Raw genomic sequence first — 25339 nt, forward strand, 5'->3', positions numbered from 1 at the left:
ACTGATGATGCCAGTGACCTCCTATTGATTCCACGCTCAACGATGCACAGACTAAACCCTTGTCCTCTCTCACGCCCTGCACATACTTTCTTGTTTTTTTTTCCCTCCCTTCACCTTTCATCTTCCTTTCTTTCTGTTCCTTCTGTTAATGTCTTCGTATTTTTCTCAAATCCGCAGCATTCTTTTCTTTTTCCCTTTATCTTGTTCTGTTCGTTCGTTTCGACTGAAACTCGTATTTCCCTACTACGGCTTTCTTTGTACATCCCTTTTAGCTTCAGTCCCCCCCTCCTAACCCCTCTCCTGTTCCTCCTACGTCTTTTCTTTCTTTTTACCATTATCCGTGTCCTATTACTTCATCCATTTCTCTTCATCATCCGTCTTCGTCGTTTTATTTTCATTCCTACCCTTTCTCTCACTGCTTTCATTGTACGTATCTTCCCTAATGTAAATCTCTCGTACGGCAACATAATACCGCGATCGTTGCGAAATAGTATCGCAAACACGATAACGACGATGCAAATCACTTTCTACTTCGCAAAACTGTTCCAATACAGGGTGTTCGGACAACCCTGGGAACAATTTTAATGGGGGATTCTAGAGGCCAAAATAAAACGAAAATCAAGAATACCAATTTGTTGATGGAGGCTTCGTTAAAAAGTTATTAACAATTAAATTCAAAAATTTCAAATCGTTCTGGAAAAATTATTTTTGGTTGCGGGGTTCAATTACAATCATTTTTGGTGAATACACATATCACCGAAATCCTATCCACTTTCGAGAAAAAAAATCGAGAAGGTGTGAAATTTTTTGACGGGAAAAAAAAATTTCAAATAATTCTGGAAAAATTATCTTTGGTTGAGGGGGTCAATTACAATAATTTTTGGTGAATAGACATATCACCGAAATCCTATCCACTTTCGAAAAAAAAATTAGTGTTAGGGTAGGTGCTGAAATTTTTAGACGAAATTAAAAAATTTTTTAAATTGTTCTAAAAAAATTCTTTTCCATTGTGGGGGTCAATTACAATCATTTTTTATCATAACGCATACCCCCGAAATCCTGTGCACTTTGGAGAAAAAAATTCCTTACCGAAAATCTAATTAGGTGCCTAAATTTGACGAAAAAAAAAATTTCAAATCGTTCTGGAAAAATTATTTTTAGCTAAGGGAGTCAATTACAATCATTTTTTGTGAATAGACATACCCCGAAATCCTACCCACTTTCTAGAAAAAAATTCGAGAAGGTGTGCAATTTTTCAACGGGAAAAAAAAATTTCAAATCGTTTTGAAAAAATTATTTTCCATTGTGGGGGTCAATTACAATCATTTTGTATCATTACGCATACCCCCGAAATACTGCCCATTTTCGAGAAAAAAATTCCTTACCGAAAATCTAATTAGGTGCCTAAATTCGACGAAAAAAAAATTTCAAATAATTCTGGAAAAATTATCTTTGGCTGCGGGGGTCAATTACAATCATTTTTGGTGAACAGACATACCCCCGAAATTTTGCGCATTTTCGAGAAAAAAATTCAACACTGACGGAACTTTAAACGTTAATAACTTTTTAACGAAGCCTTCATCAACAAATTGGTATTCTTGTTTTTCGTCTTATTTTGGCCTCTAGAATCTCTCATTAAAATTTTTCACAGGGTTGACCGAACACCCTGTATAATCATGTATTTCATATGTATTGTAATGAATTGATAATTGCTAATAAGTAGACTGCGGATATTTATGCATTTATGGGAAATTTAGATTGTCAAAAAACAATAGAATGCATTCAATATGCAAAAATATAACAAAAACTCAAGTAAGATAAGAATTATTGTATTTAGGGGTTGAAAGAACCCTCTACGAAGCTCTTATTTTATTAATTTTATTAATAAATATATGAATTTGCATAAAAATCCGCAGTCTACTAATAAGTAATTCATGTACAATGTGAATAACTAATTCATTTTTATATCGCGTGCTGTAAAATTAAGAATATTTTAACAAGAACTTTAAATAAAACTTAAAAACACTTGATTTGCAAGAAGTAGAATTTTGAACTCAAAACCTGTTAAAATATTTATTACTTTTTGTTTTACTTTAGTCCAAAGTAGTACAGGATAGTAAATTTCATTAGATTTTGTATTTGCAATGAGATAATTTTACCTAAAAATCAAATAAGATAAGGAGTTTTAATAGTGCTCGATAAAAAAAAAATCAATACATTATTAAACGGTACGAAGTTAATCGAGTGAAAACCCTGTGAGTTCGTTCGATGCAAGCTGTGTATTACACTAGTTAACAACATGTAGAGAATTTAAATTTAAAATTAAAAAAAAAACAATTTTCACATATATTAAAAGAACAATGTTTTAATTCTACTCTAAGTCGTCGACCAAAAGTGTTTTTTCATTAAAAGGGCCCACGGGAATATCTAATTTCTAATTATCTATAACTTTCTAATTTGATTAAAAATCATTGAATTTTATTACAGCCTAGATCATGCATATCTAATAGAGATTCACTAAAGTTTAATATACATACCAAATTTTGTACAAGAAATAATTCGTATTCGAGAAAAATATTTGTCAAATAATCTTCTAAGAATATAATGTATATTTGTATTTTTGGAATCCATAATATATCAATAATAAAATATTTTATTCTAATAATTTAAAGCATAAAATAGAATATTTTATTTTGATAACCTAAAGCATAAAATACAATACTTTCTCTTTGTTTAATAAATACGCATTTAAAAGAGAATTTAATACGAAAATAAACTATTGAAAGAGATAATGTAAAAAATAATATTAGCAAACTAAATTTAATTATTTACTTCTAAGTAAAGCTATGTAACAAATAGTTTCTCAGGGAGAAGTGCTCCATTTTATGCTTCGGTTGAAAAAAATTAAGATATTTTACTATTTCATTTATTAAAATAAAAATATTTTATTTCCAGATAATAAATTAAAAAAATCAAATATTTTTAGTAATCTTCAAATAAAATATTATTTTAAATACTATTTTAAAGAATCTTTTCAACGAATAAAATATTTATTTACTATTTACTATGTAAAATAGCATTTTACTTAATTTTTTAAAACAAAAAATTTATTCAATACACTTGGATTCTAATTTAATTGTATTAATCGAAATGCAAGATAATGCATACATGTACATTATTATAATTAGAAGGTGTTAATTACGTAATTTTCCCCTAATAGAAAACGAATTGTATTCATGTATAAGTATATGACATATTTTTAAGGGTAATATTTTTATTTGTGTTTAAATATTAAAATACACGTATATTATATGTATACATATACATATTAATTACGGTAGAAAGTTTGTTTTGCAAACATAATGCCGGAAATAAAATTTTCCAGTACTTAAAAACGAAGCTTTGGAATGCATCCCTTGTTTCATTCAATCTGTGTATACATATAGGTAACCCCTGGGAAAAATTTTAATGGGAGATTCTAGAGGCCAAAATAAAACGAAAATCAAGAATACTAATTTGTTAATGGAGGCTTCGTTAAAAAGTTATTAACGTTTAAAGTTCCGCCCGTAATGAATTTTTTTCTAGAAAGTGGGTAAGATTTCGGGGGTAGGACTATTTACCAAAAATTATTGCAATTGACCCCTGCAACCGAAAATAATTTCTCCAGAACGATTTGAAATTTTTTAATTTTGTTGAAAAATTACACACCTCGAATTTTTTTCTCGAAAGTGGGTAGGACTTCGAGTGTATGTCTAATGACCAAAAATGCTTGTAATTGACTCCTGTAACTAAATATAATTTTTTTAGTATGATTTGAAATTTTTTAATTTTGTCGAAAAATTTCACACCTTCTCGAATTTTTTTCTCAAAAGTGGGTAGGATTTCGAGTATATATCTAATGACCAAAAATGATTGTAATCGACCCCTGCAACGGTAAATAATTTTTCCAGAACAATTTGAAATTTTTTAAGTTTGTCGAACAATTTCACATTTTTTCGAATTTTTTTCTCGAAAGTGGGTAGGATTTCGAGTGTATGTCTAATGACCAAAAATGATTGTATTCGACCCCTGCAACCGAAAATAATTTTTCCAGAACGATTTGAAATTTGTTTTTTCCGTCGAAAAATTCGGCCAATTAGATTTTCGGTAAGGAATTTTTTTCTCGAAAGTGCGTAGGATCTCGGGGTTAATCGTAATAACAAAAAATGATTATAATTGACCCCTGCAACAGGAAATAATTTTTCCAGAACGATTTGAATTTTTTTAATTTTAAACAGTTAAACAGTTCAAATTCGCAATTTGTATCTTTTCGAGTCATATCACTACTGCAGTAAACGAGCGATACATCATATATGTACTGAAGTTATGACACGATTTAACTAGTACGTATACAATATTTAATCAACAACGAAATTCATCTTTATTTTTTTCAAACTTCATCGACATATTCGTGACACTTTTCTGATTAAAATGACACCAAGTACGATATACAATTTAGATCCTTCTTACTAACGCAATAAGCGATCAAAGGCATGCATCGTTCAGGTGACTCCACGTCGGCTGTATCGAAACACAGGTGGGCGAGTGCCAAGATGGCGGCTACGAGAGACAGACTGTGTTTATTTATTCGTTATTCTAATCCAAAATAATTAGTGATAATTTCCGTATTGTGTCTTATATTAAGCAAGTTTTACTATTTAGTTTATTGTGCCAATGTTTTTGTAATAATTATTAGCTAGTAAAGCATAAACTCGGTAGAATTCTCAACATGGTCATGGGTTAGGTTAGAACACGTGCCGTGGTAAAACGTAATTAACAAGCAGTATATTGTGTTCACGTGGAGTGATTAAAGTGCAGTAATGAATACACATTAACACGTTGACTACCAGTCTAAAATCCTAAAATTGTTCATGGGACCAAAACTTTCATTTTAGACAATTGTAAACTACACAACTTAAAAGTTGTCGTAGTAGTTGCTTTCGTAACCTCATTAAAATTTATTTTCTTTAACATTTCAACTTCAGAATTCATTATTACAGTTCTACTGTTAAAAGTCCTGTCACCCATAGACGATGTTTACGGGAGCCTATACAGAATCAGTATTTCATTCTGCGACCTGTACCGAGAGAGGTAGAGGTCGGAATTAGAACACCGATTTCGTATAGGCTCGCGTAAACATCGCCTGTGTTTCGCTACAGCCGACTCGAAGCGAAGGAAACGATAGCAAATTCGGCGATACTCGGCCGCTCAGTCCCTCTTTGTCATATGCTCTCTGTTCTTTTCTACACTCGCCGCGTCCAGTAGGCGTCAACAATGTATCAAGAATCGTTTCTCGTCCACGCGATAGCCGAGCATTGAGCCCCGAGAGCGTCGCTTCTATAGAGACAATACTGTATAGCCTGTTCCAGTTGCGTGGGACACCCTGTATATGTGTATGTAGAGCAGGAGTTTTGTGGACCTGGTATAGTGTTCTCCAACTATGATACAACGCGTTAAATTCCCCCTCTTCTGGTTATCACTGTAAGTTTACGGTGTAGCCATAGATATGCATGTGTTTCGCTTGCACGATACTACATTTTGGACGTGTAACGAACAGAGTACACACGACGTATGTTTTCATCTATTGTATGTCTGTAAATATCATATTCATTCGAATTATCTTTCAATCGAAACAATAATATCATTCGTTGCTGAGTATAACATTTTGGAATTTTGTAACTCTTTTCACGAAAAAGTGACATAGATTCCTCGATCGCGAACAACTCTCTACGTTCATATCGTGCGTCTGAAGTTTAGAAATAAACACGTTTACAACAAATTTTATAAATGCGTCGTACGTGTGTGATGCTTATACAATACTTTAAATAATGTACACAATGGAATTAACACGACAGTCGATATAACAGAATATTAAAATGACGATGTTGTTAATGTGTTTTACGTATGTACGTATAATGTGATAATACTGATACAACTTTAATATCGTACAATAGAACGATTTTCTTACATTTTTAATACTTGTTTTTGGTAAAAAAAATTGTCTCGAGAATTATCTATTTTCAATGTATCGTTAAAGAAAATTAATTTAAAATAAAATGTCCATTTAAAGACACTGCCACACACATTAATTATAAAATTATTTTACATAAGTTTTTTTTTTTACTTGAAATGTAAATATTTAAGCATGTCGCCTATTTCTGACAAATTCAATTTTAATCTTTGCATTTATAGATCCTAACTCGATCAACATTGCATAATAATTAAGTCCGGAATCAAGATGAAACTAATAACTAAAATTATATACTTGTCTGCATACAGAACGCAAAGAGTATATTTAAAAGGAATTATCGGATAAATGTTTGATAACATGCATTCTATAATATTTAAGATGAAATATCTCGCGTATTTCTCCAAACATACAATATTTAAAATTTGATTGTTCTTGCATTGGCAATTCTATCGAGAAACTAATATTTTGTTTATTGAACGATAATTGTAATGAACGTTATTTTATTTTGAAAATAAAAAAAATATTGATGACCTAGTTGCACGGTGAACGAAATACAGGAAACGTTTACGTAAAATAATTATAAATTATATAAATTTCTGACGGATAATTAATGCAAAATACATTTTTTTAGTTTCGATCTATTCACTTGTGGATCAAAGTATCATTAAAATTTGTGTTATCCTGAGAAATACTCGAAATTCCAATTTTTAAATCATGGAAAACCTGAACCTTATTATTTAAATGTAATTTTTTTTTTAATTATAATATCCAGATCAGAAATTTTCTAACCCCTAAAACAAATCGGTAAACTTTACGTGTATACGTTTTGCAAAGTTTTTATCCAAATGAAACGCCAATATTTTTAATCCGAAGCTATATTCACTTTTAAATAATTATGGACCGAGAATCGAAAAATATGTTTTATGCAACATCAGTTTCCATTTCACAAAACAGAATCAAATTTTCGTAGCGTCGAATTAAAAAAATCCACATTTGTAAAATAGAAAGAAAACATTCATTTTACACGATTATTCTTGTGAGTTTTTTCAACGAAAGTAGAACGCACAATTACTTGTATGTACTTGTGTTTAGAAACGAGAGCGTTATGAATATTACAGAATGAAACGTTTCGTACATACATATGGTAAGAAACACGATATAATATGTCTAAATCTAACTTTACGTATAAAAAATCGAATTTATCTCCTGTAACATGCTAAAAATCACAAGTGGAAATTGATCGGAAAATCCTATTTGTATTTGTGTTAAAAAAAAATGAGAATACGATGAGAATAAAAATAGCTGCTTGGAACAAATTTAAATTGACGAATATATTAGAAGATTTTTTATGTAAATTTCTAGGAAAAACAGAATAGAGGCCTTTGACTGTAGGCGTCTATCTAGATGTTTCAAGGGTGAACTTGACTTCTTCCAACGTCGAATTGTCCATTTTCGATGAAATATGATGGGGAATGAAAATATGTGTCCACGGGACGTAAGATTCGGGTAAGAAAGTAACAGTTAAAAAGAACTGCAATCCGTAGTTTTCTATCCAAGTCTCCCATCGTATCACGACTTGCGAGAAAGAGAAATCGATCCAACACGTTAACGCGTGTCTGGCATTGAGGATGGCAGCCACTCGAATAAAGTGTTTTTCACAAATACTTCAATTACTGTTACTAATTACCTTTTTGTATCCGTTCTACAGCATACACTCGTCACTTTATTATATCACGATACACTGAATCAAATTGTCACACGAAATGTCGCAATAATCTGGTAATACGATCGCGAGTACACAGGTCTTCAGAGGATAGTCAGCCACTGAGCAAGTAGATGGCGCTCGCGCTTGTAACGGCACCCCTAGCGTCAAATTTTCCACCAACCCTCTTACCCCCCACTAACGTTGCACCAGGGTTTTGACTAGAGGGTTGATCGCGTGATTCGTATCAAAGTATCGAAAGTCAGGGCCAGTTCTGAATGAAAAATTCACTATAAACGACAGCTGTGCAGAATCGGGCGAAATGTTATCGGAAAAATAACCAACGACTGACTCGAATCGTTTTTCTAACAACACTCTCGGACATAAATTTTCTTCTGCAATATTCATTAGGTGTTCTTTGCAGAATCTGTCATCCCGCAGTCATCCTAAACACGAATCTGGCACTAATCTTAAAACATAGAGAAAAATTTTTAACGAGCATCGAAGTTTCGAAAAGCGCCGAAACGAAAATTTCTTGGCATTATTTTTATATTTTTACTAAAAGTTGCTCGTCTAGTACAAATTTACATTATCAGAATCCATAGCAATTTTTGAAGAAAAACCCATCCATAGAGAGCAGTGGAACATTTTGTAATTCGAACAGGTTAAGAAAATATTTCTCGCCGGCCCGAGTTGGGCATATTTTATTTGAATAAATTATTTAGTTGTTTCTTGGATATCGAAAATTAACTTTCTTGTTGATTGTTTCATGAGAATTAAAATGTTTAACATTGTATACGTTTAGAAATATCGAAAGTTATCAAAGGACATGGCAAAAGTGTTACGTGACGTAAAGAGAAGAATGAAAAATGTTTAAACATTTGTTGCAGCAATATGTCCCATAACATCTACCAAAATAATTTAGTAAACTTTAAGGTGATATGACTCTTGAGCTATTAGATTTAGGGTATACGTACCTGAATATTTTTTGTAGAGATTAAAAAACTGCATCAAATAGGGCAATCAAAATTATAGAGTTCTATTTAAAAAAAGAATACAGATGCATCGATGTATAAAAATGAATGAAATTACATTCAATTTGTGCATCGTTCAATGCCGTTTAATTATGCCTTGTGACATGTTTTTGTATTTTTAACCGTTCTGGAGATGTAGCTTTTCTCAGTTGCTTTGGACACCCTGTAGATATGTATATGTGTCACATTATTACCATTCTTCCGCGAGAAGAAGGCACAGCGTGTTTACATCCCCACTCCTGTTGCAGTCCGCTGACTCGCAGGCATTGGTCGAAAACGATGACGAAGATCGGTGACAGCCAATCAGCGGACTGCGGCAAGAGTGGGGATGTAAACACGCTGTGCTTTCTTCTCGTGGAAGGAAGATACGTTGAATGCAAGCAGAAGTTAAATGAATATGGCGGGAGCCAGTGATGGACATTCGTGGGAATTTTGGGCATGCGCAATAGAATTTTCCCTCGTCGTGATTCCTTTTTGCGCATGCGTAAGCTAACGTTACTGCTACCTGTCGTCTGCTACCATAGATGTATCTTTGGCGCAAAAAGAGATGCATGTTGAGAATTCCTATGTTTAGTACAAAATTGAACTTTCTACTTCAAATGCTCGCCAATCACACAAAAATTAACTTATCGAAGATCCCCTACGTATTTCTCTAGCTATACTCATGTAGATTAACAGGAAATTTTTTGTTTTTGTCTCTTTCCCTGTGACTTCCTTACTGGGACCCAACGGTACCCTAAATTCTAGTTAAGTGTATACGGCAGTGCTCCAGTGCGCTCCAGTGCGCATGACCAAAATCCCCACGAATATGCATCACAGTTCTAAAGCATTTGATAACCCTATCTGTACACACATCCATAGTAATGTGTAATTAATATATATTTAATTTGATAAGATAATGATAATTCTGAAGATGTGTAATAAAGAGATTAAAGGAAACAGTTTGCACGTAGGTCAGTTGAAAGTCAAGTGTAAATTATCTTAAGACTGTTCTGTCGTGTACAACATAAAAGACAATAAGGATCAAGTGAAACAACTTCTATAGTTTACTATACATTCGTAAACATTGTAAGTTATCACAATTTATTTTTTATTTATAATATTAATTTGACGATATTCAATTGTAAAATATTTGTTGTAAAAAACACTTCCAGAGGTGTGTAAATTATTATATTCATATTATAAAAAATAGGTAATACCGGTTTTCTTTTATAAATAATGTTTTGATCAAAATCTTAACATTTAGAAATTATTTATACATTATTTTAAAATACTGTACCTCCTAAACGATTGGGAATAGAAACATATGTTATTAGTCAAAGTTAAATGGTATCAGACTATGCGTAATATGCAACTAATTTGATGTACTTTTGTGCGTTGGTGCATCAGAAAAATGTAACTGCATCACTCATGTGAACGATAGAAAATTGAACCATTTTTCTTAATTTTTTTTTAAGGAAATATTACATCTGACGTTATGAATCATTTTTGCAGTTTATTTAGCTACCCTTCGGGAATACAAGATAATTTTTTTATTAGTTTCTATTAACTTTTAATATTGTTATCACGTCCGCAGTAAACATGTGTTAACGCACTGACCTAGGTGATTGCAGCTCTCAAGGTTGACTAAATCACAAAAATAAAAAAGATTTATATTCTGTAGGTTTACAGTTATCGTCCGTACCAAAATAATTAATTTATGTTGCAAATTGACAAAATGGTGGAAGCTTAAAGTAAAAATTGCAAAATTTCGTCGTTTCTTTTGCAACTTTTTAATCAAAAATATATGAGAAACTCATTATAACAATTTGATTTTGCTACGGGCGAGAATTGTTAGTATGTGGAAGAACGTGTAAAAATTTCATAGCAATCGAACGTATAGTTTTTCAGATTTTATCTATGCCAGTTGAGAAAGTAATGTTTCGAGAGAAACGCATTTAGTCTGCAAGATCGTACTCATAAATCCCAGCTCTATATAGAATTCCTTCCAGAATATTGCCACCCAGGTGACAACAACGCTCAAATTTCGACGTTTAGTAACAGCAGATGTTTCTTGACCCTGTCGTAAACCTTTTGAAACAGTAATATCAAGGCTGTTCAAGGTAATCACCCAAAGCAATGACTCTGATAATTACCGCAAGGGCTATACAAAATATGTTTTACAATCCACAATACTTGACATTTATCTTTCAAAATTTAACAGTACATTCTTAAATATATATACTTTCACATGAGACTCCTTCCTTAAGTACAACAAATACAGAACTATTCATTGAGGTCTAAATAGATGTTAAAGTATAACACATGTTACGTAAACTCATAACAAAAAGAAACTGACGGAAGAAAGGAAGACGTAATAGAAACAGGTAAAACTATGATCAAATGATCAAAGGTAATATCTGGTTAATAACAAATTAATAATACAAAAATGCCTACCAAACCACAACTATCTTAGATTTTTGCAAACAAATAAACAAATAGAAATATTTTGTGAAGCGTAACAATTTGCACACCTTTATATAAAAATCAAATATACAGAATTATAGTGCATATAACATAATAATAAGTAGACTGCGGCTGTTTATGCATTTATGGGAAATTTTAATCCTGAAAAAACTACAGAATGCATTTAATATGCAAAAATATAAGAAATACTTAAAGTAAGATACGAATTATTATATTTAGGGGTTGAGACAGCCCTCTGCGAAGCTTCCGTTTCATTAATTCTATTAATAAAAATGTGAATTTGCATAAAGATCAGTCTAATAATAAGTTTTTAGAACTTTGCTTATTTACTAATTGTAAGATATAACAATTAATTTCAACTTAAAGCCTCGCAGTACGTCAAGTTTAATATTAGCAATAATTTTTAAGATATATGTAAAGTAAGTTCTATTTTCAGCTATATATTATTTAATAAGCGAACAAGTCATGATATTGAGTAATTATTAACGAACTATAAGTCTGTAGTGTTAACATACGAGATACAGTCAATGCGACAAATATTTCATTTAATCATCTGTAAATGCAGCAAAATATACACGAGAGAAATATGGAGGATAGTTATAAGACAAATATCGATTAACAAATTACCATTTATATCAAATGATGCGATATTAATAGAACTTTGTCTATATCAACCAATAAAATATTCTGCAAAAACAGATGGTTTTATCTATCCAACATACGTATTATTGACAAATTCATACACCATTTTTAAATTCTATTTTACATGTATAACTACTAGTGCAATAATAGACGATACGGGTGAAATTTTTGAAAATTAAGAATTGCATATAGCATTTATACATATAGTTTTGTAAAAATTTTGTAAAATTTATTTTTCGGAAATAGACGTTTTAAGACCCCCTGATCATATTTTAATTATTGAAAAAAAAGAATTTTTTTTTTATTATTCCCATGTATGAGCGTACATATGTATATTATTAATACGATTTTTGAAAATCGAAATACTTTAAGATTGAAAATAAATAAATTAAAATGAGAGTCCACTCTGTGCCAGTATTGTGCACGCTGTGGCATTTTTATAACATAAACAAAACAGTAGAATTAATAATTGCAGAAATTAATTAATAATGATTTTCCTCGATATGTTTTGAGATAACCGTATCAATTTGTTATGGCAAACTAAATATTATATGTTTGATTTGGCTTAACTTTGCATATAAAAATAGTTGTATCGATCCATCAAAATTCAATGGAAATTACGAGAAGGTGGTGGTCTCTTCCCTCTGAAGGGAAATGTAAAAAACTGTTATTTAATTATGACATTGTGCAACATTGAAATGTTTAAACTAATGTAATGAAAAAAGAGCTCGTAGATACATCAATTTTGATTAATGTACGTACGAGCTAACAAAAGTATTATACAACTGGAGTCACGAGATCTCCACCATCGAACCGTTTAGAAACAAAGGAAAAGTGATCTCGTTTGCCAGTTTAATACAAAGTATGGGTTGGATTTAAAATTTTTAAAGGTACAAAACATAGCGTTTCATTTTGGAACAGCAACATGAGTTAGCAGGTAATGTCATAAAACTGTTTTACCCAGTTATATCCCTTTTTACCTGAAGTATAAGGTAAAAAGTACGAAGTACAAGGTACGACTATCAATCGTTTACATTTTATCAATGTAAATGAAGCATTTCCATCAAAATTAAATACAAAATTTTGTAGTTTCTGTGAAAACAGAACTTTCATCAGATGTACGTGGTGCTTGAAATTTTTATGTTTTGACTGTTTTTACGAAAAGTATCATCCAGATTCATGTACTTCGTACATTGAAAATAACATATGTTAAATGTAATCGGTTAAATTCAACTTTAAAAGTCAGACTAAAATAATACATACTAGAAAATAGCCTGTAACTTTTAATTAATTAATTAATTTCTTTTATTTCAGATGGCTACTAAATGGGGTATTGTAAGCGTTGGAAACATATCTCATGATTTTGTAACGGCTTTACGAACATTACCAGAATCTGAACATGTGATTGTTGCTGCGGCTGCAAGGGACCTGTCACGAGCTCAAGCCTTTGCTAAACTACACAAAATTAAAGAAGCTTATGGCAGTTATACAGAATTAGCTGAGAACAAAGACATTGGTAAGTCATATCGGGTATTTAGGTACAGTTAAAGGTGGATTTATACCAAATTAACTTATCGAAGATCCCCTACGTATTTTTCTAGCTATACTCGTGTAGATTAAGAGGAAATTTTTTGTGTTTGTCTCTTTCCCTGTAACTTCCTTACTGGGATCCAACGGTACCCTAAATTCTAGTTAAGTGTATACGGCAGTGATCATGCGCACCAGTGTGCATGACCAAAAACTCCTACGAATGTCATCACAGTTCTAAAGCATTTGATAACTCTATCTATACACACATCCATAGTAATGTGTAATTTATATATCTTATCTGATAAGATAATGATAATTCTGAAGATGTGTAATAAAGAGATTAAAGAAAAGTTTGCACGAAGGTGATTTGAAAGTGAAGAGTAAACCATATTAAGACTGTTCTGTCTTAATCTATCCAACATAAGTATTATTGACAAATCCATACATCATTTTTAAATTCTATTTTATATAACAACCAGTGCAATAATAGACGATATGGGTGAAATTTTTGAAAATTAAGAATTGCATATGCCATTTTAAATAGCATGATTTACATAAATATTTTATAAAATTGCAAAATATTATATGAAAAATGTTTTATCATGCATTTTGTGCTTATCCTTTGTTGCAGATATCGTATACATCGGAGCGTTAAATCCTCAACATTTTGAAATTGCAAAACTAATGTTGAATCATGGAAAACATATTTTGTGCGAAAAGCCTTTAACAATGAATTTAAAACAAACAACGGAATTAATTAATTTAGCGAAGCAGAAGAAATTATTTCTGATGGAAGCTATTTGGAGCAGATGTTTTCCTGTTTACGAAGCTGTTAGAAAAGAGATTGACTCTGGAAGTATCGGAGAAGTTCACCAAGTTCTGGTAACTTTTGGATTCGATTTAGCGGAAGTGCAAAGACTTATGTACGTTCGCAACATTTATTTTACGTTTATTCTGTGATCAATTTCATTAACACTAGATTTACGGAGGCCGTCAATTTTACGTATGTCAGATTCCATATTTAAAATTGCAGAACGCGTGAATATTATTTTTTAACAACTTATTGTTAACACATTACCGACCGATAGCCTATTAATCGACTGTTTTACCGACCAACGCTTACCGACCGATAGCCTATTAATCAACTGTTTTATCGGTCGGTAAGCGTTGGCCGGTAAAACAGTCGATTAATAGGCTATCGGTCGGTAAAGTGTTAAACGTGTAAAATATTTTAATTATGAGGTAAAACAGGTTGTCCTAATTCCAAAATTGTTTCTTGGGTGACTTGCCATACATGGTTTAGCGTTGACATGGAAAAGCACAGCAGCCTTACAAACGACAAGTGCTGGTCATCCAATTTTTCTTATTCTCTAGTCAATTATTCAACGTATAATGCTGTTACAACTGTTTCGTTATGCTTTAGCGATTCATAACGAACTACGACTACCACCTTATCCGTATTATTTGTTTCTGTTAAATTACTTTGTGACTATTTCCAGTTTTTTCAATTGTCGATAAATGGTAGATTGAGATGTTTTCATCTTATCTACCGATTCCTTCTAATTGTTTAATGCGAGTTTTATTCCAGTAGAATCTTCAAAACGCTCTTGTGTACATATTTATTCATCCTGTTTTCTATTAGAAGACACCACATGTGAAAAACACCACATTGAAAAATTTATTTTTTTCTCTGTTTAGGAAAAAAGAATTAGGAGGTGGTACGATATTAGACTTGGGTGTATATGGAATACAGTTCGTCCGTTTCGTATTTAATGACGATGAACCTGATTCTGTACAAGCTAGTGGTTGTTTAAACGAAGAAGGCGTCGATAAATATGTATCTGCGAGTTTCTATTACAAGAAAAATCGTACTGCGACTATTATCACCAGTTCCCTGGCTGCTTTACCGAACGAAGCTTATGTAATTGGAACAAAAGGAACGATAATAATCCCGCAATTTTGGTGCCCTACAACAGTATCGCTCCCTAGTGGTACTGTAGTCGATGTACCACTCCCGGAGGGTGGCCAAAAATTCAATTTTATTAATAGTGCTGGATTGAGATACGAAGCTGATGAAGCCCGCAAGTGCATTTTAAAAGGTATCGTAAATATAAAATATAATGATGTACGAGGTAGATCCTGAAATTAAGTGCTTACTACTCACGCATGTGCGCCCCCGCCAAATGCGCCATACTATCTAATTTTGAGCGTTGTCAGTAGTCATCATCATCGATTCAAAGGTTACCCAACTAATCAATGATTCGAAACAGCTTTTCAAACAACCTCCTGTGCTTTTATCTATCTAGAGCCGGCTACTCTGGATCCTTCCCCTCCTCCACTCCTTTGTTACCCACAACAAAGGGTCTAGCCGAATAAGCATGGTAAAAAAAAGTGCCTCCAAACAAAATTGAACAGGGTTAATACCACTCGATAGGTGGTTCAAAAAAACCCCTTTTCACAGAGTTTCAACCCGGTAATTACGGGGTGAAAATCATTTTTTGGTTTATCCTTAATATCTTCCGTTCTGCTCAATTAAAAATTATGAAAAAAATCATGGTTATTCTACCGATTGATGTACATAGCCGAGAATTTTTTCAGAATTTTTGGAAGCAAATTCGATTTTTAAAAAATTCGAAAATATTTTAACCGGCGATTTTTTGTCGAAGTTATCAAGTGACCACGTTCGTTTTTATACAGTATAATGCTCTCGGAAGAATTAGTAATCTCTAATTTTTTCAGATTTTTCGAAGGTGTGGAACGTAGTCAAAAAAATAAAAAATGGTGAAAAAGCTTTGTATTGTCTAATTACTTACGTGACCATGTTTATATTTTTACAGCTATAACGTAACATTATGGCTATTAATGCGTAATTTTATTCAGATTTTTTTGTTAAAGAATTCTTAATTCATATTTAAAAACAGAATAATATCATTTATATCATAAAACAGATATAAATGACAGGCCCTGAGCGCGCGGAAGGCGAGCGCCGTGATTGGTCAGTGTTTTTCGTTAATAATTCAAAAACGAAGCTCCATCCGACATTTTTGCAAAGGAAATTGTTGTTTAGAATCGTCTCAGCTACCCCCCATTTCCGGTTCTTACACTATTTACGGGACACCCTGTATGTAGTTTCAAATACGCGTGGTACCGGACTCTGTCGATTAGAACCGCCACTGTCGTTGGTATGGTTGACCACTTTACTACTCATCATCGACACTAACAAAGATATTTAAAGTGGTCAAGCTAAACGCAATACTCTGCATAATATGTTTAATTTACTCATAATAATGTAATAAATATTGTAAAATACACTGCTATCCGCTTTGGCGTCTGCACTTTTGCCTGCTTTAGCGTCCATTGTTATTCCTTATCAATTCTTGGAAGTTAAACAGTTCTGAGTGAGCTCAGTTGTTAAATATAAGACAACTGACTCGCACTCATTCTCATTCCTTCTCTCACTTGAATTCGTGAAATTCACTACCCCGCATTAAATGAAAATTTAAATTTCATTTCCATATTTTTACTTGATCATAATTACAAACAATTCTATAGAGAGCCTTTAAAATATTGTTTGTATTAATTTTTCTTATACATTTTAGGTATGATCGAAAGCCCGAAAGTTTCACACAATGATTCATTGCTCATTGCTAAATTGGAGGACGAGATCAGAAAGCAAGTCGGCGTTGTATATCCTCAAGATTAAAATATGAGATATGAAAACTGGATTGTACTACCAAAATGTACTAAACAGGAAATAATAAATGGGTAAACTTACTTTCAATTCATATTTTAAGTAAACGTTTTACTGAATATATAAAATATTTTAAACAAAAGTTTGTCCCATGAACGTACAACTCGTTTTTATTCCTAATTATATTTTTACTTTTCAAAGTATAAACCAGTGAAAATGCAGATTGTATGTACAATAGTACTAAAACATAATACAAATTTAAATAGTAAACTAGTACTTATATATTAAAATTAATATATAGATATATAACATATATTGGGTATAAGTAATTGGTTCTCCATATGAAAATGGTAAAAATATTCATATAAACATATGTTCTATTTCGTCTTCTTTTCGACTTACAATGAGTTTTTTATTGAAATATGTAATTCTTTTGAAAGATTAAGGCAGATTAACTGTAATTTCTAAACTTCAGGCTCCGCCAATCGAGATCGAGACATCAGCCGCCAATTGCAACACCGCCTTATCGTAGGAGAAGCCATGCCGCTACGTGGGAATCAACCAGCAGATCGCAGCGCCGCCTCCGGAGAAAAATCCAACCAAGTCTAGGGAAATCCTTTTTACCAATACCAACGGAATTCTGTGGTGGATAGGTTCGCGCTGGGAGAGTCTTCAGATATATAAAGTTCAATTCTGTTGTTGTGTTGATTAAAGCCTTTATTTACGCGCAATACTGTTTTCTTCTAGCTTTGTCGAGGCATCGAACAGAACTGGGCCCTAAAAACCCTTGGGTCGAAAGAAAGGGGGTGCGCCAATTTAAATCTAATACTACCAATTAGTGACTTAGGTTTTATTTAAACTAACTAAAACTAGTGACTTAACTAGATGGCGCTTGCTACGCCTGTGACGTTAGCCGCCACAATCCTATGGCAGACTCTCATGCCAAATTAAACTAATATGTCAATTAAATATTTTATTAACAAATAGGTTTACATGATTGTTCGTTAAGAACCAAAGACAGAATGAACGAATTCTTTGCTTTTCAAAATAACAAATATCGAATGAAACAGAGGAAACAAATAAGGAATAAGGAATCTTCTTAATCCATAGAAAGTAGCAAATCTTCAACTCCAGCGAGCTTCCATAGATGGCACCCTAATCGCTGTTTTGGTGGGAGCCACAATCCCGACGTAACAGCCGCCACTCTATGCCAAATTAAACTAATATGTCAATTAAATATTTTATTAACAAATAGGTTTACATGATTGTTCGTTAAGAACCAAAGACAGAATGAACGAATTCTTTGCTTTTCAAAATAACAAATATCGAATGAAACGGAGGAAACAAATAAGGAATAAGGAATCTTCTTAATCCATAGAAAGTAGCAAATCTTCAACTCCAGCGAGCTTCCATAGATGGCACCCTAATCGCTGTTTTGACGGGAGCCACAATCCCGACGTAACAGCCGCCACTCTATGCCAAATTAAACTAATATGTCAATTAAATATTTTATTAACAAATAGGTTTACATGATTGTTCGTTAAGAACCAAAGACAGAATGAACGAATTCTTTGCTTTTCAAAATAACAAATATCGAATGAAACAGAGGAAACAAATAAGGAATAAGGAATCTTCTTAATCCATAGAAAGTAGCAAATCTTCAACTCCAGCGAGCTTCCATAGATGGCACCCTAATCGCTGTTTTGGTGGGAGCCACAATCCCGACGTAACAGCCGCCACTCTATGCCAAATTAAACTAATATGTCAATTAAATATTTTATTAACAAATAGGTTTACATGATTGTTCATTAAGAACCAAAGACAGAATGAACGAATTCTTTGCTTTTCAAAATAACAAATATCGAATGAAACAGAGGAAACAAATAAGGAATAAGGAATCTTCTTAATCCATAGAAAGTAGCAAATCTTCAACTCCAGCGAGCTTCCATAGATGGCACCCTAATCGCTGTTTTGGTGGGAGCCACAATCCCGACGTAACAGCCGCCACTCTATGCCAAATTAAACTAATATGTCAATTAAATATTTTATTAACAAATAGGTTTACATGATTGTTCATTAAGAACCAAAGACAGAATGAACGAATTCTTTGCTTTTCAAAATAACAAATATCGAATGAAACAGAGGAAACAAATAAGGAATAAGGAATCTTCTTAATCCATAGAAAGTAGCAAATCTTCAACTCCAGCGAGCTTCCATAGATGGCACCCTAATCGCTGTTTTGGTGGGAGCCACAATCCCGACGTAACAGCCGCCACTCTATGCCAAATTAAACTAATATGTCAATTAAATATTTTATTAACAAATAGGTTTACATGATTGTTCGTTAAGAACCAAAGACAGAATGAACGAATTCTTTGCTTTTCAAAATAACAAATATCGAATGAAACAGAGGAAACAAATAAGGAATAAGGAATCTTCTTAATCCATAGAAAGTAGCAAATCTTCAACTCCAGCGAGCTTCCATAGATGGCACCCTAATCGCTGTTTTGACGGGAGCCACAATCCCGACGTAACAGCCGCTATCTTATGGAGGGGTTTATCTCGTATCTCGAAGTCTATTATGCCATCTGTGTCACTGAAATAATCTGTGGTCACCACAGGCGCTTCGTCTTTGAATTGCGAACCGACAATACATTTGTTAGTAAACACAAAAGGTGAGGAGATTGAAGTACGTAATTCCACGATTGTACATAGAAAGAGAATGTTTTGGATGAGATATTTAATTGCCTATTTTGTATTTTATTCTTTGAACATATATTCGATAATTTTAATATAGTTATCGAGTTATCGATGTTGTTTACATTTTCAAAATGTTCCTTCAGAATCTGAAAATTATTTCAGTATTTAATGTTCTAAAAATATTAATCGCGTATTAAAAAGTTATAAAATACATTTAAAGTACTTTTATTGCAAAATGTTTCTCTCAAGCACCGAATAAATATAAAATATATCAAATGTAAATTGATCATAATTTTACACGTATTTCTATTAATATATTTAGATTTGTGTTTTTAAATGTTTTATTCTTTTTCTATTCATCATTTACGATCAATATTAAATTATATATGTAATTGATAAATGTTATACTTTAACGATCGTCGCAAGAATGTAACAATTTGCTAAATAATTGCGTTATGTTCACAAAAGAAATAAATTGTGTTTAGGATGTTATAAATTATGATGTCCTTCCTAAAATCAAAAGGGAACCTGTTTTTGGCTTCTTCTCTTTGCGACGGCTTGGAGGATAATGACATAAAGTGAGAAACTTGAAATTATAATTTTTTATAACCGCATATACAAAATGATAATGAAACAAGCGATCCTACTTTGATAACCAAAAATGTAAAAGGTCGTATAAACATATACGTAAACGTTCTTTGTTTACGATGGTAAAAATGATTCCTTTTGCAAGAACATGTTTTGTATTGTTTTTCCAAGACTGTTTTTTACATGTTATAATCTAGTTTTTTAATGTTTCTAGACTCTCAATAATATTATTATCAAAAACTAGGGATAGAACGCTTGAAACCAGTTGATACTCAAAATGTTTTCAGTTTCGAGAATTCGAAACATTTTATTATCTTTGTTATTCAAGAATAGAGTAAATAAATATCAATTTATGTGTTCTACCTCTTTATTTTTACATAAAAGTCGTTTATTCTACAGATATTAATAAATTCTTCCCAAAAATCGAAGACGATTAATTGTGGATAAAATATACCTATTTATGCTATTTTTAATATTTTAGAAGCTCCGGAAAACTTTATCCTCGTTATATAACATTATCCACATAATCATTAATATATTATCCACATTGAATGCGTTAACTTGAAATGTTTAGACATTTACTGTTTTCAACGTTAGCATGGCAAGCTTTACATTACTTACTTCTAACAGAAATAATTATTGACAGTGCTTGTAATTCTGTATATAACAGATATCCATGAAAGGTTACGATATGAACAAAACGTGTTTACATCCTGAATAAGAAGAGTATCCAGATTTATGTTTATATAATCCTTTTTTCAATTCTTGGGGAAAGTAGAATACGGTACTAAAATGGACTACGTATCTATTTTTGGGTTAACCTGTATTATAACGCTCTGTAAGCAGAGTTAGGCATACTTAGCATACGAGCGAGTTTAATATTTTAATTCGTTATTGAGAACTAGGTTTCGCCCATACTTATTTGAATATTAATTTAATGAAACGTAGATAGAATTTAGAATATTTGTGAATAAAATTTGCCCAACTCTGTTTACGAGTAATACTGTATATTATCTATTTATCGCATTGTGTAATTTGTACTGTAATAGGCAAGTAACAACTTTACTTTTAAACAAAGAAGCGAATCCTAATACATTAATTCCTACGCATGGAGTGACACCGTTTCACTTAGTGATAGGCAATGATTCCGAAGCTTTCGCGGAGGAAGTAACTAAATTGTTTTTACGCCATGGAGGAGACCCAAACATTAGGTAAGCAATTAACTATTAGGTTCATTTAACTATATTTTTTAGTCACACGTGAGAACAATTTCAATGCGTGATTTTGTAGATCTGTAGACGGATTGACTCCGGTTCATCTGGCAGCAGCATGGGGCAGAGTTACGGTATTAGAATTACTTCTAGCGAATGGTGGAGATCCTCTTTGTTTAGACGACGAAGGACACAGCCCATTTCATTACGCATTTGATGGAAAATATTACAAAGCAATCGTACTACTGAGCAAATATTGCGAAAACAATACGATCGAAGATAAAGTAATTAATTGTAAAATGACTTTCGGTAGGTTTTATACATTGCCTGCGTCTACCATTTACACCTTGTATTTAAATTTTTCTTTATATCGATTTGTAGATAAACTTTTGATTAATAGTGGAGACACGATTGCAGAATATGCTACGTCAGAAATTTCTGATTTATTTAATGGAAACGAACTTAAGAAAAATGAAGATGATAAATTGTCCGATATAAAAAATAAATATTACTTCGATTACAATAAGAAAAGTTTGCATAGCGATCATCAATCTGATATAAATACAGCGGAGCTTCGAATTTGCAACGAAATGGATAAAGAAAAGTGCCTGTTGTATGAAATTATTAATCAACTCTCGAGCTCCTTGAAAACTAGCTCCGAAGATCGAGAAATTAGTAACGAACATTTTCAATACAAAGAAAATCAGTATGACAGGAGTCCATTGTCTATACTAAACGATAACGTGACCCTTGACGCAAAGAACAAATTTTTGTTCAAACCTAGAGTGAGAAAAAGATCCGTTACTCCAAGATATAGGCGTAAAATTTTTGAACAAAACAATGCCAAAGCTCCGCTAGTTCCTGTATATAATCCAAATGATACTATTATAAGTAAATCGCCAAACTGTCAAATAGGCAAATCAGCGGAAAAAGAATGGAGCTATTTGTCTCCAAAAGTAATAAACAATGAATCGAAATTTAAAGCTTTTACGCCTTGTATGACAAGAAATGAGTTTCCTCAATCGGAAGAGTTTATTTTAAGGAGACAAGTGGCTAGATCTACCCCAAGAAGGAAACGATTTTCCAGACAATATTCATCGCTCAGGAAACTCAAGAGGAACAACAGATTTACATCGTCAGAAAACACAAGTCCTGAATCAGCAAATTCCTTGTCACCCGATCAGAATGATCTAGACAAATTGCATTACAAATTTAATAAACATCTGGCAGTAAAATTGCATGAGAATAAGTACGACGACGATGTACCAACAAATTCGAACTTCAACGAAATTAAGAATTACACGGAAAATCTAATAAAAGCATGCAATAACAATTTAGTAAACTTAAAACTAGAGAAAACAGACTGCAAAGAAACAAGTAAGCAATATTTGAATAAAGATAATGTGCAAAATAAAATTATGGAAAAATTAAAAACTGATGATACTTCAAATATATTTGACGAAGGTTTTGTGACATCTCGATCAAGGTAATTTTGTATTCATATGCTAAAAATATTTTATATTTATTATTCTTTTAAAAGCCTCCATTCGTTCTATTCATTATTGTTTTATTTGCAAACATATCATTACTCGTCATGTTAAATTACTGATTCTTTTTATCGAATTTGTAATGAAAATTTATTTAATTATTCCAACAGTTTCACATCGCAATCATACGTTAGCGTGCAAGAAGAGTATAAATATGAATATCCAGATGATGGTGTAGCTTTTCTGGAACGTAGAATTTATGCACTACCGCCATGGTGAGATATTGAAATTAGTTATGTAGTTTTTCCGCTGACTTGAAGTCTGAGAAAAGTAGAAGGGATACGCCTATTCTCACTCTGGTTCGCTATTCGTCACGGCAGTTAGCAAGATAGCAAGATAGCAAGATAGCAAGATAGATAGACGACTTCAAGTCAGCGAACCACAGTAATTGTATTACAACGTTTATTACAAACAGTAATAAGTATCATTGTTTTTCGTGTATTTACAGCATGCCCACAGAAGATTGTACTACAGCCAACAGACTATGTAAGATTCGTCAAAATTATTTAATCCTCGTACAGTGTTCCCAATATTTTTATCATCGCCTTATCTTCCGGATAAACGAAATTTCACGTATTACTTAAAGATTAATTTTTAACAGTTCTATGACAATTCTCTGAAAATTTCGGGCACGATTACGATCCCCGTGGCCCCTACTTTGAAGGATAAATTTTAAATTTCTGTTCTTGGGGTTATTTTAACACTTTACCGACCGGTAGCGGTTGATTAATCGGCTATCGGTCGGTAAAACAGTCGATTAATAGGCTATCGGTCGGTAAAGTGTTAAGAAAGAAATGTACATGTCGCAGGTATCGAATGGACCTGGCTTAGTCGGTAAAGTAGATTTCCTCTTTTTTATAAACCTGCAAGTATCTCGGAAACTATGCAAAATGTGGCAAAATGTATGCAGACAAGGGGACCACGGAAATCGTAATCTCTCCAAGTTTTGAACTGCAAACAAGTTTAAAACTTTTATCAATTTTTCAGGGCCACAATCGCTAAATGTATCGGTGGATATATCTATGACAAATGATATACTACGAAGAATGTTAATCAATCTAGGTGACAATCCAGGACCAATAACCGACACAACAAAGCAGTTATATTTAAAGCGACTTATACGTTTAAAAGACAAAACGTGTAATCCATCATCGTTCGCAACTATTCGTTCAAAGGTTCCGTTTAAAACGGACTGTAAATTTGATTTGGAATCATTTTTTATATACGGAGACTGGGTAAATCACTTAGCGAGATACAAAATTATCGAAAAGAACATTTTTGAGGAATTCTCTATGGTGGATCCTTCTAGAAAATGGCGAGAAGGGATTAACAAGACTTGTTTTAATTATCTACTTTTAGACACACGCGTAACTAATAATTTACCCTTGAACGCCGAAAGTCTGACAAAGCCTACAATTTGGTCTACGTTTCTCTCTGGTATATTTTATGTGGGTAAAGGTACACGCAACAGACCGTATTACCATCTTAAAGACGCCTTCGACGCGTGGGTTTCAAATCAGTGCTCTAAAAGTACAAAAGTAAAACGTATTTTAGACATTTGGAACGCTGGATGTGGAGTGGTTTGCCTCCACATTTATCAAAATACCATTCCAGTCGAAGCTTACACCCGCGAAGCTGCTATGATCGATGCTTTGGGAGTAGAGAATTTGTGTAATTGCAAAAATGGAGGCTATTATGGAAAAGCAGCGACTTGGAACATAAAAGAAAAATGTAACTTTGGGAGATACCTATTGCATCAAGCTATGCAGATTTATTTACACGAAGGAGAGAGACAAATACATCCTCATAATTTGTAAAATCTGAATTCTACTTTTCAAAAGGCCAGAGCATATATACGCAATAATAGGTTCGATGTTCATGGATGAACACCTCCTGAATATAGAGAGAGATATTAAGCTTTTCATATTTATTTTATAGCATGTCCTATTTTCTGTTCTAAATATTATGTATCATTTTTAATAATAGCCAAACCGTATGGCTAATGATGCTATGTATTTAGTACTCTTCGATCAAAAACCATTGCACTCTAAATGTTAATCAGCGAATGACGAATTGATTAACGAATGACTAATACATCTATATGTATATGTATATATGTATGTTTTAACTTTTAAGAATGCTAATAATTTTCAACAAAGTGCAATATTGTCAGAATAAAGAAACGACTGCAATAATTTATTTGATACAATCCATTTAA

At 32.5% G+C, this 25339-nt stretch overlaps 3 protein-coding genes across 12 annotated transcripts in view; 2 read left to right on the forward strand and 1 right to left on the reverse strand.

The window, feature by feature from the left end:
- LOC122403668 overlaps positions 1-7830 on the reverse strand; it is an 89825-nt gene extending 81995 nt beyond the window's left edge. For all 9 annotated transcript variants that reach the window (XM_043407310.1, XM_043407313.1, XM_043407312.1 and 6 more), the window contains exon 1: positions 7698-7830. The gene's annotated coding sequence lies outside the window, so the exon portion shown is untranslated. The remainder of the gene's footprint in view (positions 1-7697) is intronic.
- A 1753-nt stretch (positions 7831-9583) lies between these two features.
- LOC122403662 (trans-1,2-dihydrobenzene-1,2-diol dehydrogenase-like) lies at positions 9584-17165 on the forward strand. The gene is made up of 5 exons (XM_043407300.1): positions 9584-9814; positions 13169-13370; positions 14016-14307; positions 15083-15483; positions 16984-17165. Exons 2-5 carry the CDS (start codon positions 13169-13171, stop codon positions 17085-17087), a joined length of 999 nt encoding a protein of 332 aa, XP_043263235.1. The 5' UTR covers positions 9584-9814; the 3' UTR covers positions 17088-17165.
- A 2555-nt stretch (positions 17166-19720) lies between these two features.
- Positions 19721-25205, forward strand: LOC122403659. 2 transcript variants are annotated; one of them, XM_043407298.1, is made up of 8 exons: positions 19721-19764; positions 20261-20353; positions 21413-21574; positions 21654-21883; positions 21956-23060; positions 23232-23336; positions 23570-23607; positions 24109-25205. In XM_043407298.1, exons 2-8 carry the CDS (start codon positions 20274-20276, stop codon positions 24936-24938), a joined length of 2550 nt encoding a protein of 849 aa, XP_043263233.1. In that variant the 5' UTR covers positions 19721-19764; positions 20261-20273; the 3' UTR covers positions 24939-25205. The 2 variants fall into 2 exon arrangements, with proteins under 2 accessions (XP_043263233.1, XP_043263232.1); XM_043407297.1 differs by lacking the exon at positions 19721-19764 and having other exon boundaries at positions 20233-20353.
- Positions 25206-25339: the final 134 nt, after the last annotated feature.

The sequence above is a fragment of the Colletes gigas genome, unplaced genomic scaffold (assembly GCF_013123115.1).
Source record: "Colletes gigas isolate AHSC1104 unplaced genomic scaffold, ASM1312311v1 Colletes_gigas_Sc00068, whole genome shotgun sequence".
In the NCBI taxonomy this organism is placed as follows: domain Eukaryota; kingdom Metazoa; phylum Arthropoda; class Insecta; order Hymenoptera; family Colletidae; genus Colletes; species Colletes gigas.